This window comes from Telmatherina bonti (assembly GCF_933228915.1).
Source record: "Telmatherina bonti genome assembly, chromosome: 10".
NCBI classification, from domain to species: domain Eukaryota; kingdom Metazoa; phylum Chordata; class Actinopteri; order Atheriniformes; family Telmatherinidae; genus Telmatherina; species Telmatherina bonti.
This window is the reverse complement of record NC_136628.1, coordinates 21,111,256-21,137,812: the sequence shown is the minus strand read 5'-3', so window position 1 is coordinate 21,137,812 and position 26,557 is coordinate 21,111,256. Positions and strand designations below refer to the sequence as shown.

The 26,557-nt window shown below is 38.5% G+C and overlaps 4 protein-coding genes across 6 annotated transcripts; 2 read left to right on the top strand and 2 right to left on the bottom strand.

Moving 5' to 3' along the window:
- Nucleotides 1-4,061: 4,061 nt before the first annotated feature.
- On the bottom strand, nucleotides 4,062-9,922 carry mis18a (MIS18 kinetochore protein A; the record flags this gene model as incomplete). The annotated part of the gene is made up of 5 exons (XM_079247387.1): nucleotides 4,062-4,142; nucleotides 6,451-6,553; nucleotides 8,981-9,103; nucleotides 9,279-9,345; nucleotides 9,688-9,922. 5 exons carry the CDS (start codon nucleotides 9,920-9,922, stop codon nucleotides 4,062-4,064), a joined length of 609 nt encoding a protein of 202 aa, XP_079103513.1.
- A 969-nt stretch (nucleotides 9,923-10,891) lies between these two features.
- haus1 (HAUS augmin-like complex, subunit 1) lies at nucleotides 10,892-15,746 on the top strand (the record flags this gene model as incomplete). The annotated part of the gene is made up of 9 exons (XM_079247664.1): nucleotides 10,892-10,912; nucleotides 11,003-11,177; nucleotides 11,383-11,518; nucleotides 11,626-11,760; nucleotides 11,884-12,007; nucleotides 15,097-15,162; nucleotides 15,269-15,340; nucleotides 15,515-15,562; nucleotides 15,639-15,746. The coding sequence occupies 9 exons, from the start codon at nucleotides 10,892-10,894 to the stop codon at nucleotides 15,681-15,683; spliced, it is 822 nt and encodes a 273-aa protein (XP_079103790.1). The 3' UTR covers nucleotides 15,684-15,746.
- Nucleotides 15,747-17,715: 1,969 nt separating this feature from the next.
- Nucleotides 17,716-22,495, top strand: eva1c (eva-1 homolog C (C. elegans)). 2 transcript variants are annotated; one of them, XM_079247096.1, is made up of 8 exons: nucleotides 17,716-18,174; nucleotides 18,749-18,942; nucleotides 19,268-19,391; nucleotides 19,520-19,672; nucleotides 20,478-20,621; nucleotides 21,235-21,306; nucleotides 21,386-21,475; nucleotides 21,553-22,495. In XM_079247096.1, the coding sequence occupies exons 1-8, from the start codon at nucleotides 18,060-18,062 to the stop codon at nucleotides 21,933-21,935; spliced, it is 1,275 nt and encodes a 424-aa protein (XP_079103222.1). In that variant the 5' UTR covers nucleotides 17,716-18,059; the 3' UTR covers nucleotides 21,936-22,495. The 2 variants fall into 2 exon arrangements, with proteins under 2 accessions (XP_079103222.1, XP_079103223.1); XM_079247097.1 differs by lacking the exon at nucleotides 21,235-21,306 and having other exon boundaries at nucleotides 21,553-22,489.
- A 31-nt stretch (nucleotides 22,496-22,526) lies between these two features.
- cfap298 (cilia and flagella associated protein 298) lies at nucleotides 22,527-25,504 on the bottom strand. Of its 2 annotated transcripts, none has more exons than XM_079247098.1 (8): nucleotides 25,391-25,504; nucleotides 25,003-25,162; nucleotides 24,687-24,854; nucleotides 24,521-24,588; nucleotides 24,267-24,425; nucleotides 23,893-24,024; nucleotides 23,707-23,802; nucleotides 22,527-23,622 (listed from the first exon to the last, which is right to left on the bottom strand). In XM_079247098.1, exons 2-8 carry the CDS (start codon nucleotides 25,139-25,141, stop codon nucleotides 23,512-23,514), a joined length of 873 nt encoding a protein of 290 aa, XP_079103224.1. In that variant the 5' UTR covers nucleotides 25,142-25,162; nucleotides 25,391-25,504; the 3' UTR covers nucleotides 22,527-23,511. The 2 variants fall into 2 exon arrangements, with proteins under 2 accessions (XP_079103224.1, XP_079103225.1); XM_079247099.1 differs by having other exon boundaries at nucleotides 25,003-25,226; nucleotides 25,391-25,500.
- Nucleotides 25,505-26,557: the final 1,053 nt, after the last annotated feature.

Genomic DNA, 26,557 nt, shown 5'->3' with positions numbered 1-26,557 from the left:
AGCAACAGAAGATTTAATAACAGTTCAAAAACAGGAAAATGTCAAGCAAAACCTCACAAAAGTGAGGATCTGCCACTTTCTAGATTGCTAATGACATAAATATTCAATATATTATTTATATTATTTTTTTAGGTGCCTTTGAAAGACTGAAAGGTGCATTCTTAACTTTTTAATTTCTTCGTCATTTTAAAGATAAAAAATTCATAAAAAGAGTTGAGAGAGATTGCGACTTTATTGGTGAGTTAATAATCCATGAAGCGTCTCAGACAGCATTAATGTATGAAACCCACACTGATGAGATAGACTGGAAATAATTTTGCCCTTAAAAAGATTATTTTAGAATTAATCTGACTAAAACAGGTCTTGTTATGATAACATGACAAACCTCCAAATAAGAATGAGGGACACAATTATCCCTAATTATTTGAGATAATTAAAAAGGTTGTGGTGCACAAAAAAGATATATATGTGAACTCATGTACTTATAAATAATAAAGCAGTTTTACCACATTTACCCTGAAAGTAAAGATTGGAGACAATCACAACTCTAGATCGCAACAGTTTCTGTTAACTACCTTTGGAAAAGAATGTGTCCAAACTGACCACTTATTGTCCAGCAGGACATTATTTCTGTCAATCTGTTCAGGCTTAGATCCTGATGACACTAATCCTGTTTTCAGCCCCCTCCTCGTTACATACACACGCACACAGGCTCTCACCAGGGTGTCACTGGCAATGGGACAAGCCTTTGTGTCTGAGAAAAACAGATGATTAACCTGCTGCACAGTGACAACCACCAGGGATGCTCTTACAATGGACAGCCTAAGCATCCTGGGTCAGTCTCATGGACCGGTGCTGCCTACCTCGGCTGCTCTTACATAGACAGAGGATGAAGAGGAGAGAGTGAACGTGAGACAGACTACCTGGCAGACACCGTTGCACCCTAAGATGTTGGGCTAAATAAACAAGCAGATGTTACTAATAAAGTAGGAAGCTTTGTGCACTCAAGAGGGGATTTGGTCTGCTATTCCATCAATCGGAAACAGATAAAGGTGATTAATGAACTGGGAATGATGTGTTTTTATCAGACTTTACCGTTTCAGTGCTCCATAGAAATAAACAAAAAATTGGGTTATGTTTCCCAGAATAATTTGGGAAATCTAAATGCTCAGAAGAGTTCACTCATATTGAAGCCAATCTGTGAAAAACAAAGGGGGCACTAAACTATCTTAATAGATGTAGATATAATAATGTTTATCAGCTGTAACTTTAAGGAAAATTAAAGAGGATCAAGCAAGATAAAAGTGAAACTGGATTTCCTAAAAGTTTGTAATTTGCCTACATTCTAAATAAATGACTTGTTTTTCAACAAAAATAAGTGGTCCTACAGATTTATTTTTAAAAGTGAGTTTTTTGTTTTTTTTTAATTCTCAAAAAATACAACATTGGTGGAATAAAGTACAAGGCTTTCGTGGTGTGTACTGTGCTGTGGAAAATACAGAGTTAAACCAGGAACTGGTCATAAATCAACCCTGAACAACTGGTGGGGTGTGGCGCTTTGTCAGGGAAAAAACAAATTATCACACAGGAAAGCAAAAGATCTGGATTCATAAATCAACATTGTCATTAATAAAATAATAAAAAATTATAACAAAACCTCCAGACACACTTTTCTTCTCACTCCTTCAATCTCAGAACCAAGATTAAACTTTTGTCCCCCAAAATTAAGTATTTTCCTGCAATTAAGTAATCTATAACTATGAAAAAAAACGTAACAAGAAAAAAATTTGAGTTTGCACACAGGTGACAAACCTTGAGATATTTTCTCCTCTCAAAAACAAGATCAGAAATTCAATCAAAGAGCAGCACACAGCCAATAGGATCTCAGAGTCAGTGGTAGCGGCAGCATTAGTCTGAGCCGCCATTGGTCAGTTGTTTCACACAGAAAAGCCTGTAATTGGCTGCCAGCGTGCTGGGGCTTCATTGCCTCCATGGCAACATTGCTTCCTTATTGCTTAGGGAAGGTGAAAAGGAGGGGGGAAAAGAGGGGAGGCGACTTTCACTCAGACACTACTTCTGCATTATTCATCCTTTGTCCCCGAGTGCCTGTCGAATGTGCGCAGACGTACTGACTGATGCACACGTGTGTGTTTCTATGTTAGTTGTGGTTTGGGTGGCAGGGATTGGTTGAGACAGAAGGGATGAATGAGGTGAAACCGGTGCAATAAATGCGCTCAGAAGTGCAATGCATCCAGCAACACCATGTCTATATATAAAATTGCTAAATGAGCTCTGGGGCTATTTGATGAGCCACAGAGATGCTGACTTCCATTACCGCTGTAGGCTTTGGTTTTCATATGACTGAATGCAACAACAAACTGAAAAAAAAATTCCTCGAAATGGGTCTGCAGCTGGATATACCGGCACACTGCAGACCTGCAGGTTGGATGCAGACACCTGCTCCTGAAACAAGAGCTGGACACCTGCATCTACAAAGCATCGCTACAAACAACAACAACCACCACGAGGTTTGTTTGTTGTTGTTTTGACTCACCCACCACCACCAACAGTTGAGGAGGGTGGGGAGTAGTGGAGGGAGAAGGAAGGATATGGGTGGAGTCAGAGCGGGAGAAAAACATCACACAGAGATTACATTTGGCGGTAGGGGGGGGGTGTTCATTCAGGACTCCTCCCTTATGTATGTGTCTGTGCATGTGTGTGTGTGTGTGTGTGGGGGGGGGGGGTGTAATATCTATTGACAGGCATGCCGGCCAGCGAACTGGCTGGCTGTTGCTCAGCCTGTGAACACGATGACGAGATGGCAACAGGCACTCAGCATAGCATGTGCTCTCAGTTGCCATCGCAACCTGCCCTTGGATACAGCGTGCTGGTTGGCCGTTCGCAACTGTTGTTGTTCTGTGAAGCTGATGAAACCTCGTGGGTGAGGGAGGGCAAGTGGTACAGCATGGTGCCTTCCCGCTACATTAGAAAGTGTTGCTAGGCACATTTGAGGTCAGCTTGTAAACAAACAAACAAACAAGCATGCGTAAATGCGTATACACTCATCCCCACCACCCCTCAACTCTTAAGAAACTTGCAATTTCACCCCTTAAATCCAAGAGATAATTCTACTGACTAACAAAACAGGACGAGTCACATCAATCTTATAGCAAAAGAGAAAGAAGCATTTAAAATAGTTTAAATGACTTTAATCTGTCGTGTCAAACTGTCAACACATAAATAAAAGGTTTAGTTTCTCTTCAGATTTAATTACACATTAAACAAACATTGAAACAATGACTGAACAGACAAAACAAAAATAAAACAAGTTATTCAGTCCAAAAACAACAAATGTGGAAAATGTTGAAAAAACAAAGCATTTATTTTCAGTAATGCAAAGCCACTTCTCCAGCAATAAATCTGGAGATTAGATATTTTCACTTTACAATACAAATTAGAGAAATGTCGTCAGCTCTGGTTTCAACAATGAAACTGAAAAGGTATAACCAGCAGTCCTGTTTGCCTAAAAGGCCACACACTTGAGGGAAAGAACAAAGAAAAAGTGTGTGTGTGTGTGCGTGTGTGTGTGTGTGTGGTCTCTGGTGGTAAAATCAATACAGCATTGTGCTGAGTGTGCAGCCTGCCTGATGAAACCCTGCACAAATAAACATTCTGCTCATGCCGCGAACTCATTCCGCACAGAGACCGCAGAGACGGCGGTGCCACGAGCAGCAAGAGCCGGGCTGGCAACATGATTGATTACAAGTGCAGGCAGTCTTTGTTTCACCAGTGGTAATCAGGACAAAGCAGAGAGGATGCTGGGAGTGTTTGTGTGTATGTATGTGTGTGTGTGTGTGTGTGTGTGTATATGAGTGGGGGGCGTACTTAGATCAAGGTGAGACTAGGACAAAATGTTCAACTGAAGACGTGGCTTAAATGATACTTCACGGCAGAAACCGTGAGTGTAAAAGGTCTGAGTGTGTGAGTCTTTGGACATTAAATCTTCTTGCTGTAACACCTGGGGGAAAAAAAACAGAAGCTTTCTATAATGTCCATCACTGTCACACCTCATCACATCCTTCCTGAAGGCCAGCTTCGATCTCTTCCAACCTCTGTGCCATGGACATGACCAGCATTTTCATCTGGAAAAAGGTCGGGGGTCAAGGCGGAAGAGAAAGGGGAGGTTTTACAATGTTCATGATATGAGAAGGAATGGCACAAACAGAATCAGAGAGGAATCAGTAAAGACTAAGGATGCAAGTAGTCACAACGGGGAAGAAATGAAGGGGAAAATGGACAGGTGGGAAATTAACGGAGCAGCAGGAAACAGTGAAGAGGAGAGAGAGGAGGAGGAGTTCAGTTAATTGGAGAAGGAGAAAACTCATAGAGGAGGTGGTCAGGGATGGATGGATATGGCGTGTGGTGGAGCGGTGTAGAAGGGGGAGACAGGTCAGTGAGTGTAGAAGATGAAAAACCCAAACAAGTGTCTACAAGTCAGACAGACAGAATACATTAACATGTCAGCAGGGGTGATGAGCATCATCGTCATCGTCACTATACTACCAAGGACAAAGACTGCGCTGAACACACACGTGACCGTGAGACTGTCTCACTTTAAGTGAAAACACAAATAACTAGACAGTCATTACCAATACCATACAAAACCCTCTTTTTGATGTCTCATTACTAATTTTTCCTCATTTGACAAAGAAAAGATGAGAACTAACAACTTTTGCCTCCTAGTCTCATTAGGTCTTCCTTGTGTTTTTACATAAATGAATCCGAAAATTCTTGCAGAATAGTAAAAAGTTTTCTGCAACTTGTACTTTTATGTTTCATCAGCAGCTGCCACACTCACCGGTTTAGTAATTTAAAGTCTAATTTAACATTTACAATTAGTGCAAAGAATTAAAACGTTTAAAAGAGAATTAGCATGAAATAAACACCGCCCAAAGTTAATAACTCCAACCAGTAACTGGCTTACTGTTTAGTGCTTGTTGCTATAGAAACATCTTATCACATTAAGCTTTAATGATTTACTTGGAACGACAAGATTCCTTGACTGCTGAGAAAGCTGAAGAATCCTATTCCAATGAGCCCATAAAATCTATAAATCTCTGAAAATTAATAGAAGCGATGTGCAGCCATAGTCAGATTAATCATCTGCCTGTCAGACAGACACCACACAAACAGGATGGATTTAAGTAGTAACCTACATTTAACCCAAGACAATAAAAGCCCTTTTCATTTCATTAAACACTGCCCTTATGCACGCCTTTGTTTGAGTGACACGTGAAGACTATCACCACAGTGACGTAGGATTCATGCTGCTGGATGGACTTAAGTTTTTTTTTTTTTCTTCAGCGCATCACTGAACAGAAATGAATACCATAGAAGTCATTCAAGTTACTGTCAGTTTTAATTACAGGCTCTACCAAGTCCAAAATGCAGAGCTTTCAGTTGTTCATGCTATTTGCTTTTTTGTCTCGAGACAAGCCTAACCTGTTTTACTTTATTAACTCAGTCTCAGATAAAGTCTCACGGCGCTCTGAGCCAACTGTTAAATTGACAAGAGAAGAAAAATCTGAAGAAGAATGCCAAGTCAAACAAAATACCAGTAGCATATCGAGCTATAGCAACAAAAGGCACTTCACGATGAAAACATGTTTTCCCTCCAACAAAGATTCCTCAGCAGCTCCCCATCACATGCATTGTCCCTGGTCCAAGAGTGTGGGAGGTCTGGCAGGTATTCCTGCACAGCATCGCCACCTACTGGCCACTTGCTAGACATGTGCACATTTCCTAAACAAAGGGTGATTTAGAGTCAATTTACAAAATCAATTAACTACTCCTGTTGTAAATTTGAGAAGAAAAACACAATTACTAATACGAAACAGGAAAAAATTAACTCAAAATTTAATTATACAGATGAAAATAAAGTTTAGTGAAAAGGTTAAAATGTTATTAAAGAAAATATGAAGGACTTTATTTATTGCAGTTAATGAAAATCAGTCAGAAAGTGAAACTGTGAGCAGGATGATGTGGATGGACAGATGAGGTAATGTCTGATTTAAGAGTCTGTCCGCCACAGCATCAAGTAAAGCTGATGTCATTCTCACTGAAGTACAACCTGTGCATTTCTAACCAATGAACGACTCTTCCTAAAGAACTGACAAAGAACTGCGAGAAGCAGCTCCTTGTGAAGCTGACTGATTGTGTAGTTCTGTGGGGTTTTTTTTTGTTCCACATATCATTTCTAATGTTAACACAACAAAATTTAAGAGCTTAAAAAATATTTTAAACACACAAATTGTTGGAATAAGTTAAAAGCAGACCAGCTACTTTTTTCTTTCTTTTTTTTTTTTTTTTTTTTTACCTGAAAAAGGTGTAACCTCGTAGTGAGAAAACATTAGTGAAGGCAGACAAAGAGAAGCAGCAGCAATAATTTACCTCTGTCAGCTGATGTTCAACATCGCCTCTGTACGCCAGTGTGACTGGCTGCTCTTTGGGTCCCTCTGCTGACAACATCTGGCCTGCAGAGCCCAGCACATAGCTGGAAGAGATTCCAGTACAAAAACTTTAGTTTAAAAAAAAAACTAGTAAAACTGCAATGTGGAGCTTAGCTGTCTGTGTTTAGCTTATAATGCTGTTTATTTATGATTTAGTTCAGTGCTATCTTAACAGTTTAATTCTTTGATTCAGGCCAGCACATCTTATTTTAGTTTCACTGGGTCTAACGCAAACAGTCTAGCTTTCAGCAGCTGTTTGTGACAAATCAATTAATTTACCTACCTGAATTTTTTAAAAAAAATTTATTTAAAAAAAAAACCTTGTTAAATAAAAATTTAATTTCCAATGAAGTTAGGAAAAGTATGGACAACATAATTATTTTAGATAAATGAAATCGACAAATGTTTTAAAACATCTATTTAAACAAAAAAAATAACAATGTTAAAGATAATAATTTCATACCACCACCAAGTTTAAAAAGAAAACATACATGGTGGGTTAGAACATAACATGATTAACTGTTTAATATTTCAAGAATAATATGAACATACAGAGTATCATCTCCCAACGATTGTCTAAAAAAATGGAGAGGAAACTGGAAAGCTTCCCAGAGAGACTGACTCCTTTATAAGTACAGAAAAGATTGGGTACTCTTCTGTCAATGACTATGGATAAGTAATTCACTAGAAATAAAAGGAATTAATATAAAACACAGATTGCACAGACCTCCACACACCCGAGAACCGCCCACCCAGTTATCAAACCCCATGCAGAAATTCCCCTGCTAAAATCACAATCCAGCTCAATCATCATGATAGATGCACATCTTATTTAGAACCCTTGAACCTGGAGACGTATTCTTAGACACCAAGAAAAAAGAAGTTGCTATAATAGTCTTAAAGTTACTGAGGAAATCTACAGCTTCAAAAAGGGTTAGCTGTTTGCGTATTTAACGTTCACCATGTCATGTTGTACTTTAGTTTTTTTTTTTTTCAGTGATTCTGAGAATAATCTGTTGAGTTAGAAGCTACAATGGCAAAATCATCCCCATCTCCCCATAGTAGAGGATCTGTTGGCAAAAAACGATCTGGTTCACACCCGAAATGTTAGGGCTGTGACGATATGCTTTTGTCCTGATTTGATTCGATTATGATTTTTTTATTCATTATTATGCCGATTCAATTTAAATTGCGACTATCATGATTCTTCGATAATGCTGTTTTTTGTGGACTAAAAACAAAACAAAACAAAACAAAAAAAATAAATAAATAAAATAAAGATTTTTTTTACTAGTCATTTTCTTAAAATCAATTCAGAAAAAAACAACACAGTTGCCAGACCATCATTCTGCTGCTATGATGCCCAAGAAGAGAAGTAAAAAGATCAATTAAAACAATAAAAAAGACAAAAATTACATAATGGATTATTTTTCTTAATTTGAAAAAAAAAAAAAAATCTAATCTAGATATTTGATTTTTTCTATTTGATTTCCCACCCATACTAACTGTAATCACTTGCTCCCTATTTTATTTTTCAGATTTCCTCAAAATTTTATCAAAGTCAACTTAAGTTACGTTGCTGCCAGACAACACAAATGAACAGAGGTGAAAACATAACCTCCGTTTTGGCCAAGGTGATAACAGAGTATTTATCAATTTCTCTCTGGAATCAATAAAGTTTTATATATTTTATTTAAAAAATATTACAAAACATACTTTTAACACCCATGGGCAGTTGTGCACACATCCATCTTTTGTGAACCAATCTCAAGTGGGTAACTGTAAGTGTGTGTGTGTTCACAGGCATTTAAGTTTTCCCTTACTCGTGTCCTAAATGGTCTCTCTTATGACCTGGAGCTTGTTTCACTACAGTGCAATTGAGTTATCCAGAATAAGAGAAGGTAGCATGCCTTGACCAAACTTTGTCAGAGCACTGTGACTTGAATGTTTTCATGAACCCCAAGTCAAGCTGAGGAAAGGCAATTTATAAAGCTAGGTGTACATAATCCTAACCAGTGCATATTCACAGCTGTCTCAAAAAGGCCATAAAGTTGATCACAGAATAATTAATGCTGCTTTGGAAAAGTTGCTGCCCCCTATTAAAAATAAAATTCAACCTCATAATTTCACCTTTGTTGATTAATAAAACATTGTATTTCATTTTAATTTACTCCAAGTGAGCAACAGTGTCCAATATAAGTTTATTAGAAATGAAATAGTAAAATATTGTCACATTCTGAGTGCAGGCAACCACAAAGACAGACGAAAGTGCATGTTTTTCATACAAACAGACCTTGTAGGTTTGCCTTAGCTGTTATAAATCTAAAAGGTGTTAGCTACATGATAGAACTCACTGATAATATATTTAACAAAACAGTCAAGTTTTGTTGCTCTAAAACAAATCACAATGTTCAGGCTTCTGTGACAAAACAACATAAAACAAATGTAAACATGTTCTGCAATCAAAGTACCTGTCGATGTCAGCTACACTGAGGCAGAAAGCAAACCTCTTGTGGTCCAGGCTCTTCGGGGTGGATGTGTACACCATGCCAAGCACAGAGTTGCAGCCTCTGCAGGTCAGATCCACAACCAAACTGTGGATTCAGAAATGACAGAAAAATAACTCAAACACACATTAAGCTTACAACAAAATACCAGTAAGCTGATGTCAGATTTTGTTACATGACAGGGTCATAGTAGTTGTTGTAGATCTAAAGTATGCTTGTCTTGTATTGTGAAGAACACTATCACAGTTACGCTGACACTTACCATACACATCGTTTGCCCACTTCAAACAAGTGATTCTCCTCTCCAACCAGGACGTTTTCAGTAACACCTGAGCCCCAAATAACAAACATGTCAGCTGCACAGTACTACAACTGAATTCAACCCATCCTCCCATCAAACACTTGCTTTACATTTTATTCAGACGTGACCAACTTTCACGATGGAAGTATGTCAAGACTGTTCGAGTGATTCTTTTTGGTCTAGTAAAATCTATCTATTAAGAGACCAAACCCTTTTGGTAATTGTAAATCATTTTGAGATTTTTAATATGCAGCATGCGTTGCGTTCAAGGACTCGCGATACAGTAGTAGGAGAAATTCCCCTTCTGTCTTCTGAAGACGTTTTCGGGTAAACGTCGCTCTCAATATTGAAACTTCACACCGATACTTACGCTTCAATCTTATTTGATTGTGGTCGTTTTCAGTGCCATCCCAGGACGCGGAATCTCCAACAGGCAACTTGCATTTCCCACAGATGAACACCACGGGTCCGTCGTTGTCCTCCTCCTCCAGCATGGATTTGCCGAATAACTTTTCTTGTACTGTAGAGGAGTCGATGCTAGACGTTTCAAACGTCCGATTGATACTTTTTTGTCGATGTCCACCCAACTTTTTTGCCGTCGCCATTTTTGCCTCTGCTTTTGTCTCTTAGATTTTCTTTAATACAAGATCGTGTTTTGAACTTAGGCGGTGGATCGAAGCACCACGACGAAACGAGATGTGTAACTGTATGTACTTCCGCCTTCGTTTTTTTTTTCAAATAAGAAGTGGATGATAAATAAGCTTAAGCAAAACAAAAAATGAATGCATGTGATTTAATGTTTTATTTAATTTTGAGGTATTTTAGTTTATTTACTTTTAAGTAAATATAGTAAAACAAAACAATAAGGCAATAATATCAAAGAAACATAAACACCCAAAGAGTTAAATGAGCAAAATTAGACACACACAAACTAACATAAAGGATCAACCGAAAGAGAACAAATATTGCCATGGCAACATGAGATAGTAAATGACAAAGATGTAGCAAAGAGTTTCTGAGAGTCCATACATGAATGAGGACACATTATTAATAACCATAGATATTTCATTATTCAACAACATATAAATAAACGTCATGATATATTAGCAAACATTCAATCAATTATTTGTTTTGTTTTGTTTAGGCTCAGTTATAAGGTCTTTCCTAGTTTATATTTTCTTACATTTTCTTCATTTTTTTTTTTCTATTTGCCCATCTCTACGAATTCCTTCTCGGACCGAATTGAATTATCTCAAAAGGAATTATCATCTTTGTGTTTCAAGCGGAAATAAGAACCAGATAAACTTGGTACATACAGAAACTTTTTGTATTATCACATATTCAGTACAAGGATATCTTTGTAATCGATACTTAGACTTTTCGTGTATTTTTAAGTTCTATAATTTTTTTCTTTCAAATGTTGTGAGTACATTTTCACCGTCCTCTCATTGGCTCAAACCCCGGAAGTTAATAGAGTAGCTTGTTTGGCGCGAATCGTCTTTATTGTCGGCTACTAAAGAACCAAAACATATATGGGCGCTCGCTTTTTGTGATTTCTATGTCCGCCGGTAATAATGTGTGAAAAGATTAAAAAGGTAATTTCTTCTGTGCAGTTAACAAAATGGATTTTAGCACGGGCAACTGTTTACATGCTCCCTTTTCATGTGGCTTTTTGGCTTCTCCAGGTGAACAGCTGGCTCAACACAGTGTTTGGCGACCAGGCGGTACCACAGTTTGAGGTGAACACCAGGACTGTGGATATACTGTACCAGGTGGCCCTGTCCAGTGACTCTCGGTGCAGGGAGACGACTCTCCTCATAGAAGACCTCAAGCAGAAAGCTTCAGAGTATCAGGCCGAGGGTGAGAAACTGGCAGAAGATCCATATCACAATAATAACAATAAAATGAGAAAACAACATCAAACACAAAATAATTAAGAAAGGAAAAAAAGTAAAACATTACAAATATGTTAGTGTTGATTTATTAACTTTTATTTACCAATATTTTCCTAATTAGAAATTATTTAAATCATTTTAATAGACTTACCTGTCCTCTCTTCACCTAGCTGCTCATCTGCAGGATGTCCTCATACAAGGTGTTGGTCTGTCATATGGAAGCTTGTCCAAACAGGCTGGAGACTACCTGTCTGCTTTAGTGGACAACGCCATGGTGCTAGGAGTCAGAGACACGGCACTGACAAGGTAAATTGTAATGATGTTATTTTATTCATTATTTTTTCTTTTTAAATGCAATTTTCATGTTCAATGTCTCTTTGTACCCTGAACATTTGTTCTACTGCCTTGCATAGCTTTATGCCAGCAGTCAATAACCTCACCAATGATCTTCTGGAAGCTGAGAAATCACACAGAAGACTTGAGAGGGAACTCGGGGCCCTCAGAAAGAGACTCGGCGCCACTTTGGTGCTGCGAGGAAACTTACAAGAGTAAGAAAATGGCATATAGATAATAATTATTTGTAATCATTTTCTTGAATAATATCATTTGTTCCTGATTTTTATGTGACAAAACCATTAACAACCGACACAAATGATATGTGTAATTGATAGGGATATTGACAAAACCATTAAATCTCAAGCGGTGGAGAGCGCTAAAGCAGAGGAGAGGCTACTCAACATGGATTTTGTGACAGCGAAGGCTCGAGAGCTCAGCAACAGACGGGAGAAATCAGAGGTATGTTGTGGTGTTGCACCTCTTTATTCTAACAGATAAATAATAGGAAGATGCAAAGGGGAGAGCTAACTAACATGTACCTCTGATATGTGTTTTATAATGAAACTGTGGGCTGGGTCAAAAAGGAAGACAGAAAATTGGTGGTTGCAGATATTTAATACCACACATATAAATAAAGAAAGCACATGTTAAAATTCTTATTCTTCAGAATTCAATCATACAAAAATAACATTTTAGTTGTTAGAGCAGATTCATGTTTTGGGGAAAAAATAGATGCTCATTTAGAGTTGGAGACCAGCAGCACCATATTGCGTTTTGGTGCAGAGAGGATGTTTACTGTGGTACTGTTTACTGGAGAACTTGGGAACTCAGGAGACAAATGTTTGTAGATCTGGATGTTAAATATTTTCTTTTTGACATCAGGTAAAGGATAACAACCGTTCTATGATTTGGAGTATCTTTTATCAAATGCTTTGCTTCATAATGAACACAGTAGTTGGATCAGACCGGTTAAACATGTGGACTTTTACAACAGAGTCATGTGAATGGGATTTCAAATGGCCTTATTGAAATAAGCAAGAACATAGAAAACACTCCAATTCCTTCCCTTTAACCCAGAGATGAAAATGTCTGAGAAGTTTTTGAGAAAAAAAAAAATAGAGGTATTGCTGGATAGAAAGGCTGTCAGCAAATTACTAATTAAAATCCTAAAGTCCCTGTCTTCCATCCCATGTTTCAAGCTTCTCCAGAAGCTCAGAAATTAAGGGTTTCAGGGATTAGATCTCAAAATGACATTTATCAAAATCAGATGTAGTTCATTAATCCCAGGCTGGGAAATCTCACTGCTCCAGCAGCATTATACAGATACATCTCAGAAAATGAAAAAGTTCAATTTTTTTGTCACTCATTTCAGAATGTGAAACCCATATGGTATACAGATTCATTAAGCATAGAGTGAAACATTTCAAACATTTATTTCTTGAAATTTTGATGATTGTGGCTTAAAAATAATGAAAACACAAAATTCTGTGTCTTAGAAAAATTAGAATATTACATAAGATATATGGGGGGAAAAAAGATATTTTAAACAGAAATGTCAGGCTTCTGGAAAGTATGTTCATTTCCATGCACTCAAAACTTGGTTGGACCTCCTTTTGCATGATTTACTGCATCAATGTGGCGTAGCAATGGAAGCGATCAGCGCGTAGCACTGCTCAGGTGTGATGGAAGCCCAGGTTGCTTTGATAGCAGCCTTCAGGTCATCTACATAGTTGGGTCTGGTGTCTCTCATCTTCCTCCTGACAATACTCCACAGATTCTCTATGGGGTTCAGATCAGGTGAGTTTGTTGGCCAATCAAGCACAGTAACACCATGGTCATTGAAGCAGCTTTTGGTACCTTTGGCAGTGTAGGCAGGTGCCAAGTCCTGCTGGGAAATAAATCGGCACCTACATAAAGCTTGTCAGTAGAAGGAATCATGAAGTGCTCTAAAAATTCCTGGTGGATGGCTGTGTTGACTGTGCACTTCAGAAAACACAGTGGACCAACACCAGCAGATGACATGGCTCCCCAGATCATCACTGTCTGTGGAAAATTCACACTGGACTTCAGGCAACATGGATTCTGTGCCTCTCCACTCTTCCTCCAGACCTTTGATTTCTAAAAGAAATGCAAAATTTGCTTTCATCTGAGGAACAGTCCAGTCCTTAAACTCCTTAGCCCAGGTGAGATGCTTCTGACGTTGTCTCTGGTTCAGGAATGGCTTGACATGAGGAATGTGACATTTGTAGCCCATGTCTAGGACTTGTCTGTGCGTAGTGGCTCTTGATGTGCTGAGTCCAGCTTCAGTCCACTCCTTGTGAAGCTCCCTAAATTCTTGAATGGATGTTGCTTGACAATCCTCTCAAGGCTGTTCTGCCTTTTGCTGGTGCACCTTTTCCTTCCACTCAACTTTTCCATTAATATGCTTGGATACAGCACTTTGTACAGCTTACAGCAGCTTCTTTAGAAATGACCATGGCTTTCCCTCCTTGTGGAGGGTCAATGATCGTCTTCTGGACATCTGTCAAGTCAGCAGTCTTCCCCATGATTGTGTAGCCATCTGACCCAGACCGAGAGAACATTTAAAGGTTATACCTTTGCAGGTAATTTTGAGTTAATTAGTTGATCAGGGTGCGACACCATGACTTTCTAAGATTGAAGTTTCTCACAATATTTTAATTTTCTGATACAATTCATTTTGGGTTCTCATTATCTATAAGCCACAATTATCAAAATTTCAAGGATTGAACATTTGAAATGTTTCACTCTATGTGTAATAAATCTATAAAATATATAGGTTTCACATTCTAAAATAAGTGACAAAAGATATTGAACTTTGTCATGATAATCTAATTTTCTGAGATGTACCTGTGTATAACAACAGCAAGAAAAGAGTAAAAATGAAAATTAAATTATGAAATGCAAAAAATGCTACATACAAAACGCACTTTACAGATATATTTATTCGTCATTTCCGCTTTTTCGTATCAGTCAGGTTTGCAGGATTTGGAAAACATGTTTAAACTATTAGTGTTTTTGCCCCCACAGTCACACAGGGGTGACCCTCCATTTTTGCCTCTACAAGACTCGGACCAACTGAAATCCTATTAACTCGTGTTAGTGCCTTGTTGCCAACTTATTTAGTTGTAATGTTCTTTGTTGTTTTTTCTTTTTCTCCATTCTGGTGTTGTTCCCTTTCCCAATATAAAAATCAGAAAATAAAAAAAAAAAACAGAAAAATACAATCTGCAGGGTTTTAGTGTGGATGTGTGGGAGTGAATATGCAGTCAAAAGTTCATAAGTTACTGCATAGTTAAATAATATTGTCACAGAAAGTATGCATTAAAATTTGAAAACTTTTGCCAAAAACTACATTCAGTCCTGTGATAGATTTTTTTATTATCATGTTACACCTCTGGTTTGGAGAGGAAAGGTGTTGCTGTGGTCACTTCTCATATTTATTGCTAAACATATCGCCGTCAGAAGGAACAGGTCTTCACATGACAGCGGTTTTTCTTTTTTTTCTTCTGTCCTAAAAAATTCTACAGGCTCAGCTTGAATCCAGGAACATGGACAAGTCAATCACCCATCAGGCTATTGTGCAGCTCTCTGAGGTATTTCAGCTTTCCACATGCAGCAAAGTCATCTCCATGGAAATAAGAACCCTACACTGTTTGCTTTGAGGCTTTGAAACTTGCCATCTTATTTTTCTCTCTGCAGGAAGTCAATGAGCTGAAAAAAGAGATGATCCCCCTAAAAAAGAAATTGGAGCCTTACATGGATCTGAGCCCAGTATGTTTGTTTTCAGTTTGTTACAGTCTCACCCATCTCCTACCAAAAGAGCTTTCACATTTCCTACCTGATCCTCTGAGAAGTTTAGTTTGTTTGCAACTTTAACTTTGTTCTAAAACTTGAAAGGTTCTCAATTTGGCTTTAAGAAAACTTTTCATCTTTGCAACCTCACAGAGCCCTTCTCTGGCAAAAGTGAATATCGAAGAGGCAAAAAGAGAGCTGGTGAGTGTCCTGATATGTGGTTAAAACATGGCCAAGAATTCCTAATACTGATGCAGGTTTCTTTCCTCAATCACAGACTATGCTTGATTCCCAACTTGAGATGAATGTGGATTTTAAATGAAGATTTGTCATCACACAGTACTTTTTTCTTTTTCCTCTCTTCTTCTAATAATAAACTTTTCACCTCTGTGTCTTGGTGATGTGACGTTGCTGCATAGGTTGCCGTTTTAGTCAAATTTCATGTAAGATGAGTCAAAAGTGCATTATATTGTGAAAGATTCTGAATTGTATTAAAAACTTTTAGCTGACAGAAACTGAGTAAACTAAAATAAGCTATTTTTCCCCTTTAGTTCTGTTGTTGAGTCTGTTTCATTCATGGAAGTAGTGTTGGCAACATTGTGATAATTTAAGCCAAACATTACATCCTTTGCAGAACTTCCTGCCATGCTTAGACTGTGATTCTTTTTGCGAACCTTATCAGATTTAGTTTCCTTAGATACAAAACATTTCAGCGGCTTGATCTAACATTTCTATCTTTAAGTATATTCCACACAGTTGTGACTGTTGTGCCTTCACCAGAAACAATGTAAATAATCTTCCTTTCATGTGGTTAAACTTGGTCTGTATCTTCCTGTTTGTTACAAACATCATTAACTGTAATCAAGTGTTTTGTCTTTATTCTTATGTCACTGCAGTCGAATCAAGTTTTAACATGTGAGCTTTTTAAGTGTCTGTTTGCCAAATTATTTGGAGATATGAAAATAGAAATAAGAATGAGATTAATAGAAGTTTTCAACTTTTTTTTTTTCAAAAAGTTAAACTTTTTTGTACTCTGATTTTTATTTCTAAATATACATATACTATATCTATCCAACATCACCTTTAGTTCCCATTAACTGGTAGTTTTAAGGGTTGGCCTATATTGTGCTGCTTATAAACAGTTAAATATTTAATCAGCTGCGAGTTATTTTTATGTTATTTAGTTTCTAAATTCTTAGATTAGAACTGACATCATCTGGTTATCTCAGAACTTTTTCCACCAACAATCAAAACCTGACTCTGTTACCCTTAATTACATTTACTCCGATGGAATTACTTCACTGTTTGGCCCACATTTCTGATGTGACTTAAAAATAAAAGTACACGAAGTCTTTTGAGTTTGACAGCAGAATTCCACAGACTTTTAGGGAACAACAGTACATGCAATAGGCAGTATGTTTTGGAGACACTCCCATGGTGCCTGAAGCTAAAGCAGAGAGCGAGAAAGGAGTCAGTTTGTCCCGTCTGTATGCAAAATATCACCCTGCAGTCCCTCCCTTCTGCCAATCTCCATCACGTGGAGAGACCTCTACGCTCCCTGTCAGTTTGACTCTTGTAGGTCTGACGTGGAGACTGAGCCGTTACCATGGAGTGGGTCATGGATGGGGGCAGTTTTCCCTGAGGGGCCCCCCAGCTTCATTCAAAGACCCATGTGGTTAGGGTATCAATACTTAATTAAAAGACAGGATTAGAAGTAGCATTTGTTCTTATATTATCTTTGCAACTTAAGAAAAAAAGCCCCCACATTACTATTTAAGTGTTGCATCTCATCATGTTTCAGATATTTATATTCCCAGCAAAGAACGTTTTCATATGAACCCCAAGGGAAAGTTCCCTGCACCTGAAAATGTCAGGAAATGTTCTAAGATACATTCTCCCATGCTTCCTGGGGGTTACAATCTAAAGGACACCTTCATGGAAGGTTTTCTGAAGAGCACATTAAGAGTTGCTTGTAAAAGAACTTACATAAAATAAAAAAAACAATGAGAATTCAAACCCAGGTGAAATTGTTCACATAACCTCCATTAAAATGGAACAAGACATTAATCATGAAAGTTTTCTGACATGGGGGGGAGAGACTGGTGCAGAAATTGAAAGGTGAAGACAAACAGTGGGAAAGTAAAAACACTTTGGAAACAAATATTGAAAATCCTCGTGGATGCAGAACAGAAGAGAGAAAGCCCTCCTGCGTCACACCAGTGTGGATGTCGCCCCTGTTCCCCTTTAAAATAGTTTTATGCGCCACGCCCACTTCATGATTCCCACTCAGCTGTTACTGTAAGTCGCTTTCAGTTTCCACATTTATCCATTCACAAATCTGCGCATTTAGCTCAAACAGCAGGACCCTCGGACCGGAGAGCTCTCCGCCACGCGCAGCTCTGACACTTGTGAACAAGTTGTTGCGCAGCTGTTATTTCTAACCCGAGCAGCAGTGACACAGTGGCGGCTCGCGCTCAACAGCAAACAGCCGCTGTTTTGTGCCTTTTCGACTCGACTGGGGGTACTTTTTCTGTGAGAGGACACACCTGGATGTCAGCGACGCCGTTTCTGGACGGTGAAGGGATGAACCTAAACAGCAGGGCCTCGAGGAAACTTCCCACGTTCTTGTTTGGGGTTTTCATAAAGTCCTAAAAGTCGCATTCACGGAGCCTCTTTAATATGTTCAGAGGGACAGGGGATGCGAGTCATGAGCAGGACGCGTCCTTGTCCCAGTCAGGACTGGAGACACAGTTTCTTCTGTCTGACTCTGCTCCTGTGGACCAGACGCATGAATGGACTTGCAGACTTCTCAAGTAAGATAAGGAGGCTTACAGATAACTGGGGTTTTGATTAAAAAAAAAAAAAATCTTTTCAGGAAGAAGATTTGATGTGGAATCTGTTATAGCTGGTGGAATAATACTCCCATGTGAGGAGTGGAAATTTCTTTTTGACATTGTATAGATTATGTCATAGATGTATATATTGCTTTTAAAATTCAACATTTACAAAATGATTTTGCAATGGTTACCACACTGAAGATAAAAAGGGGCAAACCACTAAAAGCATAGTGTACTTTTTATTCATAAATAACTTGTTTACATTTACATATTTTGCAACAAAGTTTGGACTATTTGATTGAATGCAGTTGGATAATTTATCACTTAGGAAGAGGAAAGGCAACATGAGAAACCTGACAGAGCTACAAATAATGTGATCCGCAATTCATAGGAAAGTAAAAAAAAAAAACCAACAAAAAAAACACCCTGACAATTAGTGATCATTAAATGACTGTTTTCCATGTGTTTCTGTCTAAGCTTGTCTCTACTTTTGATTGTAAAATGGAAAAAGCAACTGTGTCACAGGCTAAGGGTGGATTTTGTTTAACAGACTACCTGTCCCGGATCATCACCAGCCATTCTGCTCACGCCTGCGATGGAATGCCTCTTCGACTCCACTGTCCACGTCACTCTACCATTTCCATCCAGTCTGCTTTCTATGGGAGTGGTGAGGTCCTCCTCTGCACGGCAGACCCTCCGCCCAGACCCCACAATCACAGCTGTTCAGCTTTTACTGCCCTACAGGTGCATTTACAGCAATTTCCACTCTGTCTGGGTTTGCTGTTAATATTTGGGTGTTTCCCACTTTTATCTTCATGGGTTAGTCCCCATATGCTTTACTTTGCCAGTAAATGCATCAACTTTTGGTTAGTTAGCTGGTTAATGAATGAATGAATGTTATGGATCCCTAAAAGCTCAGCTCATTCCCTTCCTCTTTCAGACTGAGCATCTTTCTTGTTTGCATCTGATTTGCCTCTCTTTGGGTTGCCCTTTGCTCTCTGTGGATTGTAGTATCACATAAGAGTTTGCTGGACTGTGGGAACCTTCAGTTGGTGTGTTTGTTTTGCAGAAGCTGCTGTCAGAATGTCAGAGCCACAGAGACTGCCAGTTGTCTGTCAATCACCTGCTGTTTGGGAAGGACCCATGCCCAGGCACCACCAAATACCTCCACGTGGATTACAAGTGTAAACCCAGTGAGTCCAGTAGCTCAGATATCACTTGTTTTTGGCTCTTCACCAGGAATGAGTGTGAAAGAGCCACACAGTACATCCAGTGTCCAGCCACCTCCTCATCTATACCCCTCCTTCCCTCATTCACTCAGCTGAACACAAAAAACATGTGGTGTGTGAGGGAGAAACCATGGTCCTGCGCTGTAAGCCCCCCGCAGTGCTGAACATCTACGCAGCTGTCTATGGTCGAAGTCTGGGTCAGACTGACACCTGCCCCTCTCACCTGACAAGACCACCCTCATTCGGTGAGTCAATATGAAAACAACTGCAAATAAAACTGCTGTGACAGCTAGTAGGTGCAAAACATATTCAATCATTTCTATGTTTTTTTTTTTTTTTTTAACTAGTGCATCTTATTTTCTTTGCAAAATATTCGCACTGCATTATTTTTTAGTTGTACTTTTACAGCGGATTTCCATAAAAAGAACAAAAAAGCTACAGCAGAGTTATTTTTTTCTACGGAAATATCTCTGTTGACTGAAAACAAATATTAGCTTTGCATTGAGCGGCAAATATGATTTTTGGGCGATGTGGGCTTTAATAAAGAAAAACACACGCAAAGATAATCCATTAATCCTTTCAACAGCATATGTTTTGATCTGGCATTGCATGTATAAACAGGTGTATCTAATAACATCTGATGTTGATGCATTCCAGTTAAATTATCGAGCACACCTGTGCCTATTCTGGTATGACAAGTCAAACTGTGATGTAAGGTAATCCTGTGTGAAATCAGAGCTAAATGTCAAAAATAGTTTGTTTGCACTTTCACACTTCTATTAATTTACTTAAGAATTTAGGCAATGACTGGACATGGACTAAACTAACATACATGTGCTTAATTAATAGTTTGCTTTGTTAAACAAATAAATAAAATTAACTACAAATTATTTTCTAGTGAAATAGCACCTGAACTTCTTTGCTTTCTTTCATTCTTGCGAAAGCAGTTATTACAGCAAACTTACACATGAACAAAAATGGCATACACAAGTGTAGAGACTCCTATAAAAGGATAAAGCTGTCTGAATTTCTCTTTTCTGCTCACTGCAGAGTGTCTGAACCACGAGGCTGTGCACTTGGTGTCCAAGTCTTGCTACAGCAAACAGAAGTGCGCTGTTGCTGTTGGCAACCAGACCTTTAGGGACCCCTGCTTTCCAGGAACCAGGAAGTACCTCACTGTGCTCTATTCTTGTGGTAAGACCATTTTTTTGCGTCCGATTTTGCAAAACAGAATTACAAGCCTAGCAATGAATAAGGAGGGGCTTCAAAATACGAAAAAGCTCACATCATTGTTGTGGTTGGCTCACGCCATGCATGTTTTTTTGTTTGGCCTCATTCATTATGTGACAGTTCCTTATGTTTGCATTTGCTTCCAAGTGTGAGTTCTTATCTGCTGACCCCAGACATCAGCTTGTTTAATCCTATCACACCAAAAAAAAAAAAAAAAAAAAAATCAGCAAGGAATAATTAAACTGTTTGTTCAGATTTTTACTTCCTGGTGAACTTCCTGCAAATGGTACAAATGTCAGTGACATCATCCAGCAACAAAGTTCACATGTATCACAAGCTCTGGCATTGAAAGAATTCTTCTTACTGGCCATGCTGCCTCTATTTTGAGCACAATAATGTGCGCTAACCCTGTAGGCTGGATATTAATACAGCTGTGACAGAGATTCCATTGTGGGCCCAGTTTGGATGTGGGGAGGAAGTTTGCAAACAAATGTTTGACTGCAAATCCAGCAATACAGAATTACTGTATCAATTGATTCACACAAATACAAAGAGTCTTCTGTCTTACTTCTAATAGTACCACAGAGTTTACTAAAGGAAGCAGACCCAAACATAATGAGTCCCACGTCATTTTCTTCCACAGAAAAAGGTAATGGCAGATTTTCATTTACTGCAATTCTAGCTTTTTTATGCTCCTTTTCTATTCACATCTTATTTGTAATCTTTAGCTCCTCCTGTGCATCCAGAAGGGTCAAGTAGGCCAGAAAACTCAGGAGCTATGATGAGCAACTCTCTGCTGACGTATGCTTACATCAAAGGTAGACTTTGCTTCCTTACACTTGTGAATTCACCGTCTTTTCCATTAAAAAACTTTTTACCTTCATTTCACACACAGAGCACCCAGAAATGGCAGCACTACTTTTCACCTCCAGTGTGTGTGTGGGCCTCCTCTTCACTCTGCTGGCCCTGTCTATTCGAGTAACCTGCAGGGGGCGCCGCCTCAGAGATCACAGACTCACAGCCAAGTCTGACAGCCTGACCGAAAACTATCAGGAGGGAGATGGAAATGAAGATGAGGATGATAACGAAGCAGAAGATGATGACACTGATGAAACAGAGAGCTCCTTGCTTTCAGCTGCAGACAGGAAGGCGATATACAGCTGGGAGGAAGTGACTTATGTGAGCGAGGCAGCCGAACGGGCAGAGAGGATTGAGCGCAGAGAAATGATCATTCAGGAGATTTGGATGAACTCATACCTGAATGGCAGCTCATGTTGAATAAATAACCATGATGGATGCCATTTTGAACTCCAGGATCTCTTTCAGTAAATCTTTGCCATTGGTTCACAACCCCAAGATTCTCTTTTTTTTTTATTTCTTTACACATCACCAAGCAGTTCTGGTTTGCCATTTTTACAAGAGATGACTGTGGTGTAAATCTGTCATACTAGAAACAAGGTTTGTTGCTATAAAAAAGGTCAGTACTGCTATATTTACTCACATTCAACTCTAAATGAAGCTATGATGTATGTTTCTAACTTTCAATTGTTACAAAAAAGATCTAATTTCTGGTCAGAATTTAGAAAGCTTCCCCATTATTCATGTGTCTTTGTATACCGATTTATCGTCAATATGTTTTACACTAACTGTATCGCTGATATAAACTAAAGTTTGGGACAAGGTGTAAATTACAAATACAAAATGCAAACATTTGAAAGACATTACTGTAATAACATCAAATATGATTAATTTAAATTGTACGCCAACATACACAGCAGCATGGCTGTGTATTAAAACTGAATATGTGCTTATGTCCTCTTTGTGCAGTACAAGCATGTTTGCTTCTCAAAATATTGAGAGCAAATATGAAACACATACAATACAGGAGGCCGTAAGTGGTTCAGACAATGAAATCTTGTTTTGAAGCAAGGGAGACTTTTCAGCTAATTAAGGCTTGCAGAACATTAGAGTGGAAAGGATGGAATACACTGGTAAACATGATCCTATTCCAATTATTTGTGTTAGCATGACTTTTAACATTAGTAGTTATATATTAGGTTTAAACAAATTTCTACTCCTTACATTTCATATTTGCTAATGTTTAATACATCAACCTAACTGGTTTGGAAACAGGCTGACTTAAAGAAATAGAGAGTTAAAGTAAACAAAGATATATTTTTTTTTATTCATTCACTGAAAAAAAACATTAATGGCAGTAAAAACCGGTAGCTGTTCATGCCAGATACCAAAGTCACATATCTCTTACTCTATAACTGGTCAGTGTCTCTCTCTGTCAGTTGCACAAAAAGGACATCAAGCCCTTAAATCAATGGCCTCTTTGCATAACTGTGTCCACTCCATCACAAACTGGACTTCCACAGCTTAGTCATCTCTGTTGGGATGGCTTACTACTTGGCTACTTCCTCTCCCTGGGCTGCACTAATTTTAAGAGATGTGTGTACAATTATTGTGAACAAAGAGAGGAAAGGTGTTGCATCCTTGTCCCTGCAATCTCAGGGATGTGAAGCTGTGTTCAGTTCCAACATTACTCTACTTGTAATACTAGAAAAAAATTACTTTTTAAATACAGTAGACATGTTTACTTTCAATTACACAAATTTCTGTCAAGATAAAATAGATTTATCAGGACTCACTCAGTAAAACTGTGATCATCCAACATTGGTAGAGTTAAGCCACAGTAACACATCAGCTGAATACAAACATTCTTCATGAGAACTCAAATAACATCATGAGGAAACTGATTTTACAGTTTACAGTAGATAGGGGATCTTGGCTTGCTGCATACGGAGCGGTTAAACACGTCGCAGAAGCATCTCTTAGGCCATTATTAGCTTCATCTTGGGCCCCATTTGATATTGGTGAGGCCTTGAAATTGCCGTTTGAGGGCCTGTCTGTCTGACCACTCTGAGTCCAAGTAGCTATCATCCTCTGCCTCTTCCAGTTTCTGAAACATTTAGAAAGAAGACAGTTTTTTTCTACAGTTTAAACAATTAAAAGCAACATATACTTCTGCTTCATCTGTTCTCACCTTCAGTTCCTCCTGCCGTCTGTAGTAATGCAGCATCATCTGCTTCTGCTGCTCATCAGTGACAACAGGCTCTCTCGCTGGTGCCCCCTGTCCTTTCTGAAGAGATCACCAACAAAGATGAAAATTATTCTAAAAAATAAAGCACATTGCGCAAAAGCACTGCAGTTTGAGACAAACAGTTCTCACCTTTTGGATTTTGACCACAAGCTTTGTCTTTTCATTTCTGCCAATGTAGTCCTGCAGCTTTTTACCTCTGTGCATCTCTTTGGCAGCCCACCATAGCTGGCACTCATCCTCAGTGATCACCTGCAGAGATGCCTGAGGCATGAAGACAGATGGGAAGGGGAGACACAGTAGAGGGAGGGAGGAAAATTAAATATGAAGAGAATGATGCAAAGGACCAGGCAGACAGCTCCAGATATAACCCCTCAAATCGACCCATTAAAACAAACTTTTTTAGAAATAACTTTTATTATAATTCAAGTTTTTGTTGCCAACTGAATACTAATGCTATGTTAAAAGCAGCTAATTTCTGACCAAAATAAGATCAGGTGTTTCACCTGTGTCCCCGAAAGGTCTTCCTGACCCTCAAACTCCAGCCTTATGGGGTCATGAGGGGGCAGTCCCATGGGATACACAATCATGACTGCTCCCCTTAACTGATCCAGTGCTTCCTTTACCATTGCTATGGTAACACAAACATTAGCTTGAACTTGTTTCTGCAAGAACAAAAGAATGACAGGTGTGATTGTTTTGTCACCCCCCCTAATAAATACAGTAGAGTTAGTGATCTAGATTTAACCCCAGTACTCACTTTTGAGACAAGGGCCTTTGCCTCCTCCACAGTTTTCATCAACACATCTTTCATTTTATCATTAGGAGCTGATAAGAAAGGACTGATTCAGAAGATCATCTCAAGGCAATAATAAACATGTATCGATTGCCAGTTTATATAGGCAATGCAATAAGTAGTTTCTCACCATGTCCATTCCTCCTCCCAATCTCATCTTTCCTAAGTATGGGCCCTCCACTGGGAATGCATTTGTCCTCCCATTCATCCTTCAGTTTCAGTTCAACAATCTGCTCCTCTGTCAGTCCCTGCATGTTGGGTGGCAGCGTCGTGCCGTGGTCTGCAAGCTCCTGGATTTCTTTAGGTGGACAACAGAACAAGCAAATCTATATCAATATTGGACTGACTGAACTTGTTTCGAAGAGCTCATAAAACCATCACAAGTTTAAAAAAGGTCTTTCAAATATTTTGTGTGTGTGTGTGTGTGTGTGTGTGTCAGTTTTCACCTGAACATATTCTGTCCACTTTCAACCTCCCGTTGTAAATGGCTGTAAGTTGCTGGATCACGGTCTCCACAGACACGTCCACTGTGGTGTCAAAAAGAAACTGGCTCTCATCTCCACGCTTCACATGCAGCTGCACCATTTCCCCACTTCAGTTCGCCTCCTAAAAATGTTTTGTTCCGAGATAAATGAGCAACTTTGCCTGCGCAAAAACTCCGGCCAGTTACCTGAGGAGTAAAACAGTGTAACCATAGCAACAGTGGAGCGAGGACACTTCGAGAAAACACATAGCTAACATTAGCTTTTAGCTAGCCGGCTGATGTTTACACTGAGTGGCTTTGTCTGTATAAAGGGCCACTGATCTGCAGTGACTGAGCATGTAAACACTTACCTGTTCGGTAAAACTACTAATAGTGTCCCTCGAGTACTCAGGCCAAACAGCAGAACTATTTACAACAGGCAGCATCCCATGAAATACGCGACATGTTCAGAGACTTCTTCTCATGATTTCTGGACTCAGTAATTCCAGTAGTCTTACTGCCCTCTAGCGTTGACCATTTGTATTACAGTATACAGTCTGGAAAAGGGGTGACATGGAAACATGGCATTACAACCATTGAGTTTCTCTGAACCTAACTCACCTTGAATTTTTTTTTTTTATTCATTTAGTTTTATCAAATTATTTAAATGTTTAACCTAAACACGTACATTTTGCTTGAATTAAGGTAACTTTTTATGGTACGTACATTGTCATGTTATCCATTGGCTTTATTTACAAGTAATGATTTAGTTACAAATCCCTTTTAAAATAATTGGAAATTACCTGAAATATTTTTCAACTGATTAAGCAAGAACTGATCACTGAATATGGCCTTGCAGGCACCGGCAATGAAGCTCAACCTTCAGCTTAATCAGATGGTAAACAGACTAAAAAAAGAATAAAGGGAATGACAACATGACAGCTGATGACTAGAATGAAATATTAATGACAAGGAAATGCAAAACTTACTAATCTGTGACACATGCAAAGTATAAAAAGGTCTAAATGAAATAATTTAAAAAAAAAAAAAAAGCATAACAAGACTCAAATAAAATAAAATAAAATAAACTTTTCTCATGAAGGAAATTAAATGATAGCATTGTTTTTGTTAAAAATTATTTGTCAAAACCAACCATTTACAACACTAACTAAAAAAGCCCAATAAAAATGTAAAACATCTGCTAAATACACCAGAAGTGGCATAAATGAAACAAATGCAACCCTGCATGGGTTGTGGTTTATTCATATATCACTTTGGGTGAGTATGTGTGTGCTAAGTAGTTAGGACAAATAAGTTACATGTAATTATTATTCAGTCTACAAATTTTTCAAGAAGTACCTTGCATGATTGCAATATATCCACATCATGTATTTGAAGTATATTGTCATATCTGTAAGTAAAAGATCAAGCTAACGATGTCAGATATTGCAGTCCAAAGGGAGTGCAATAGTTGGTTTAAGAGAGGTTTAGGAGTAAGTTTGAAAATGTTTTGTTTTACAATCAAGTTACAGCTCAGT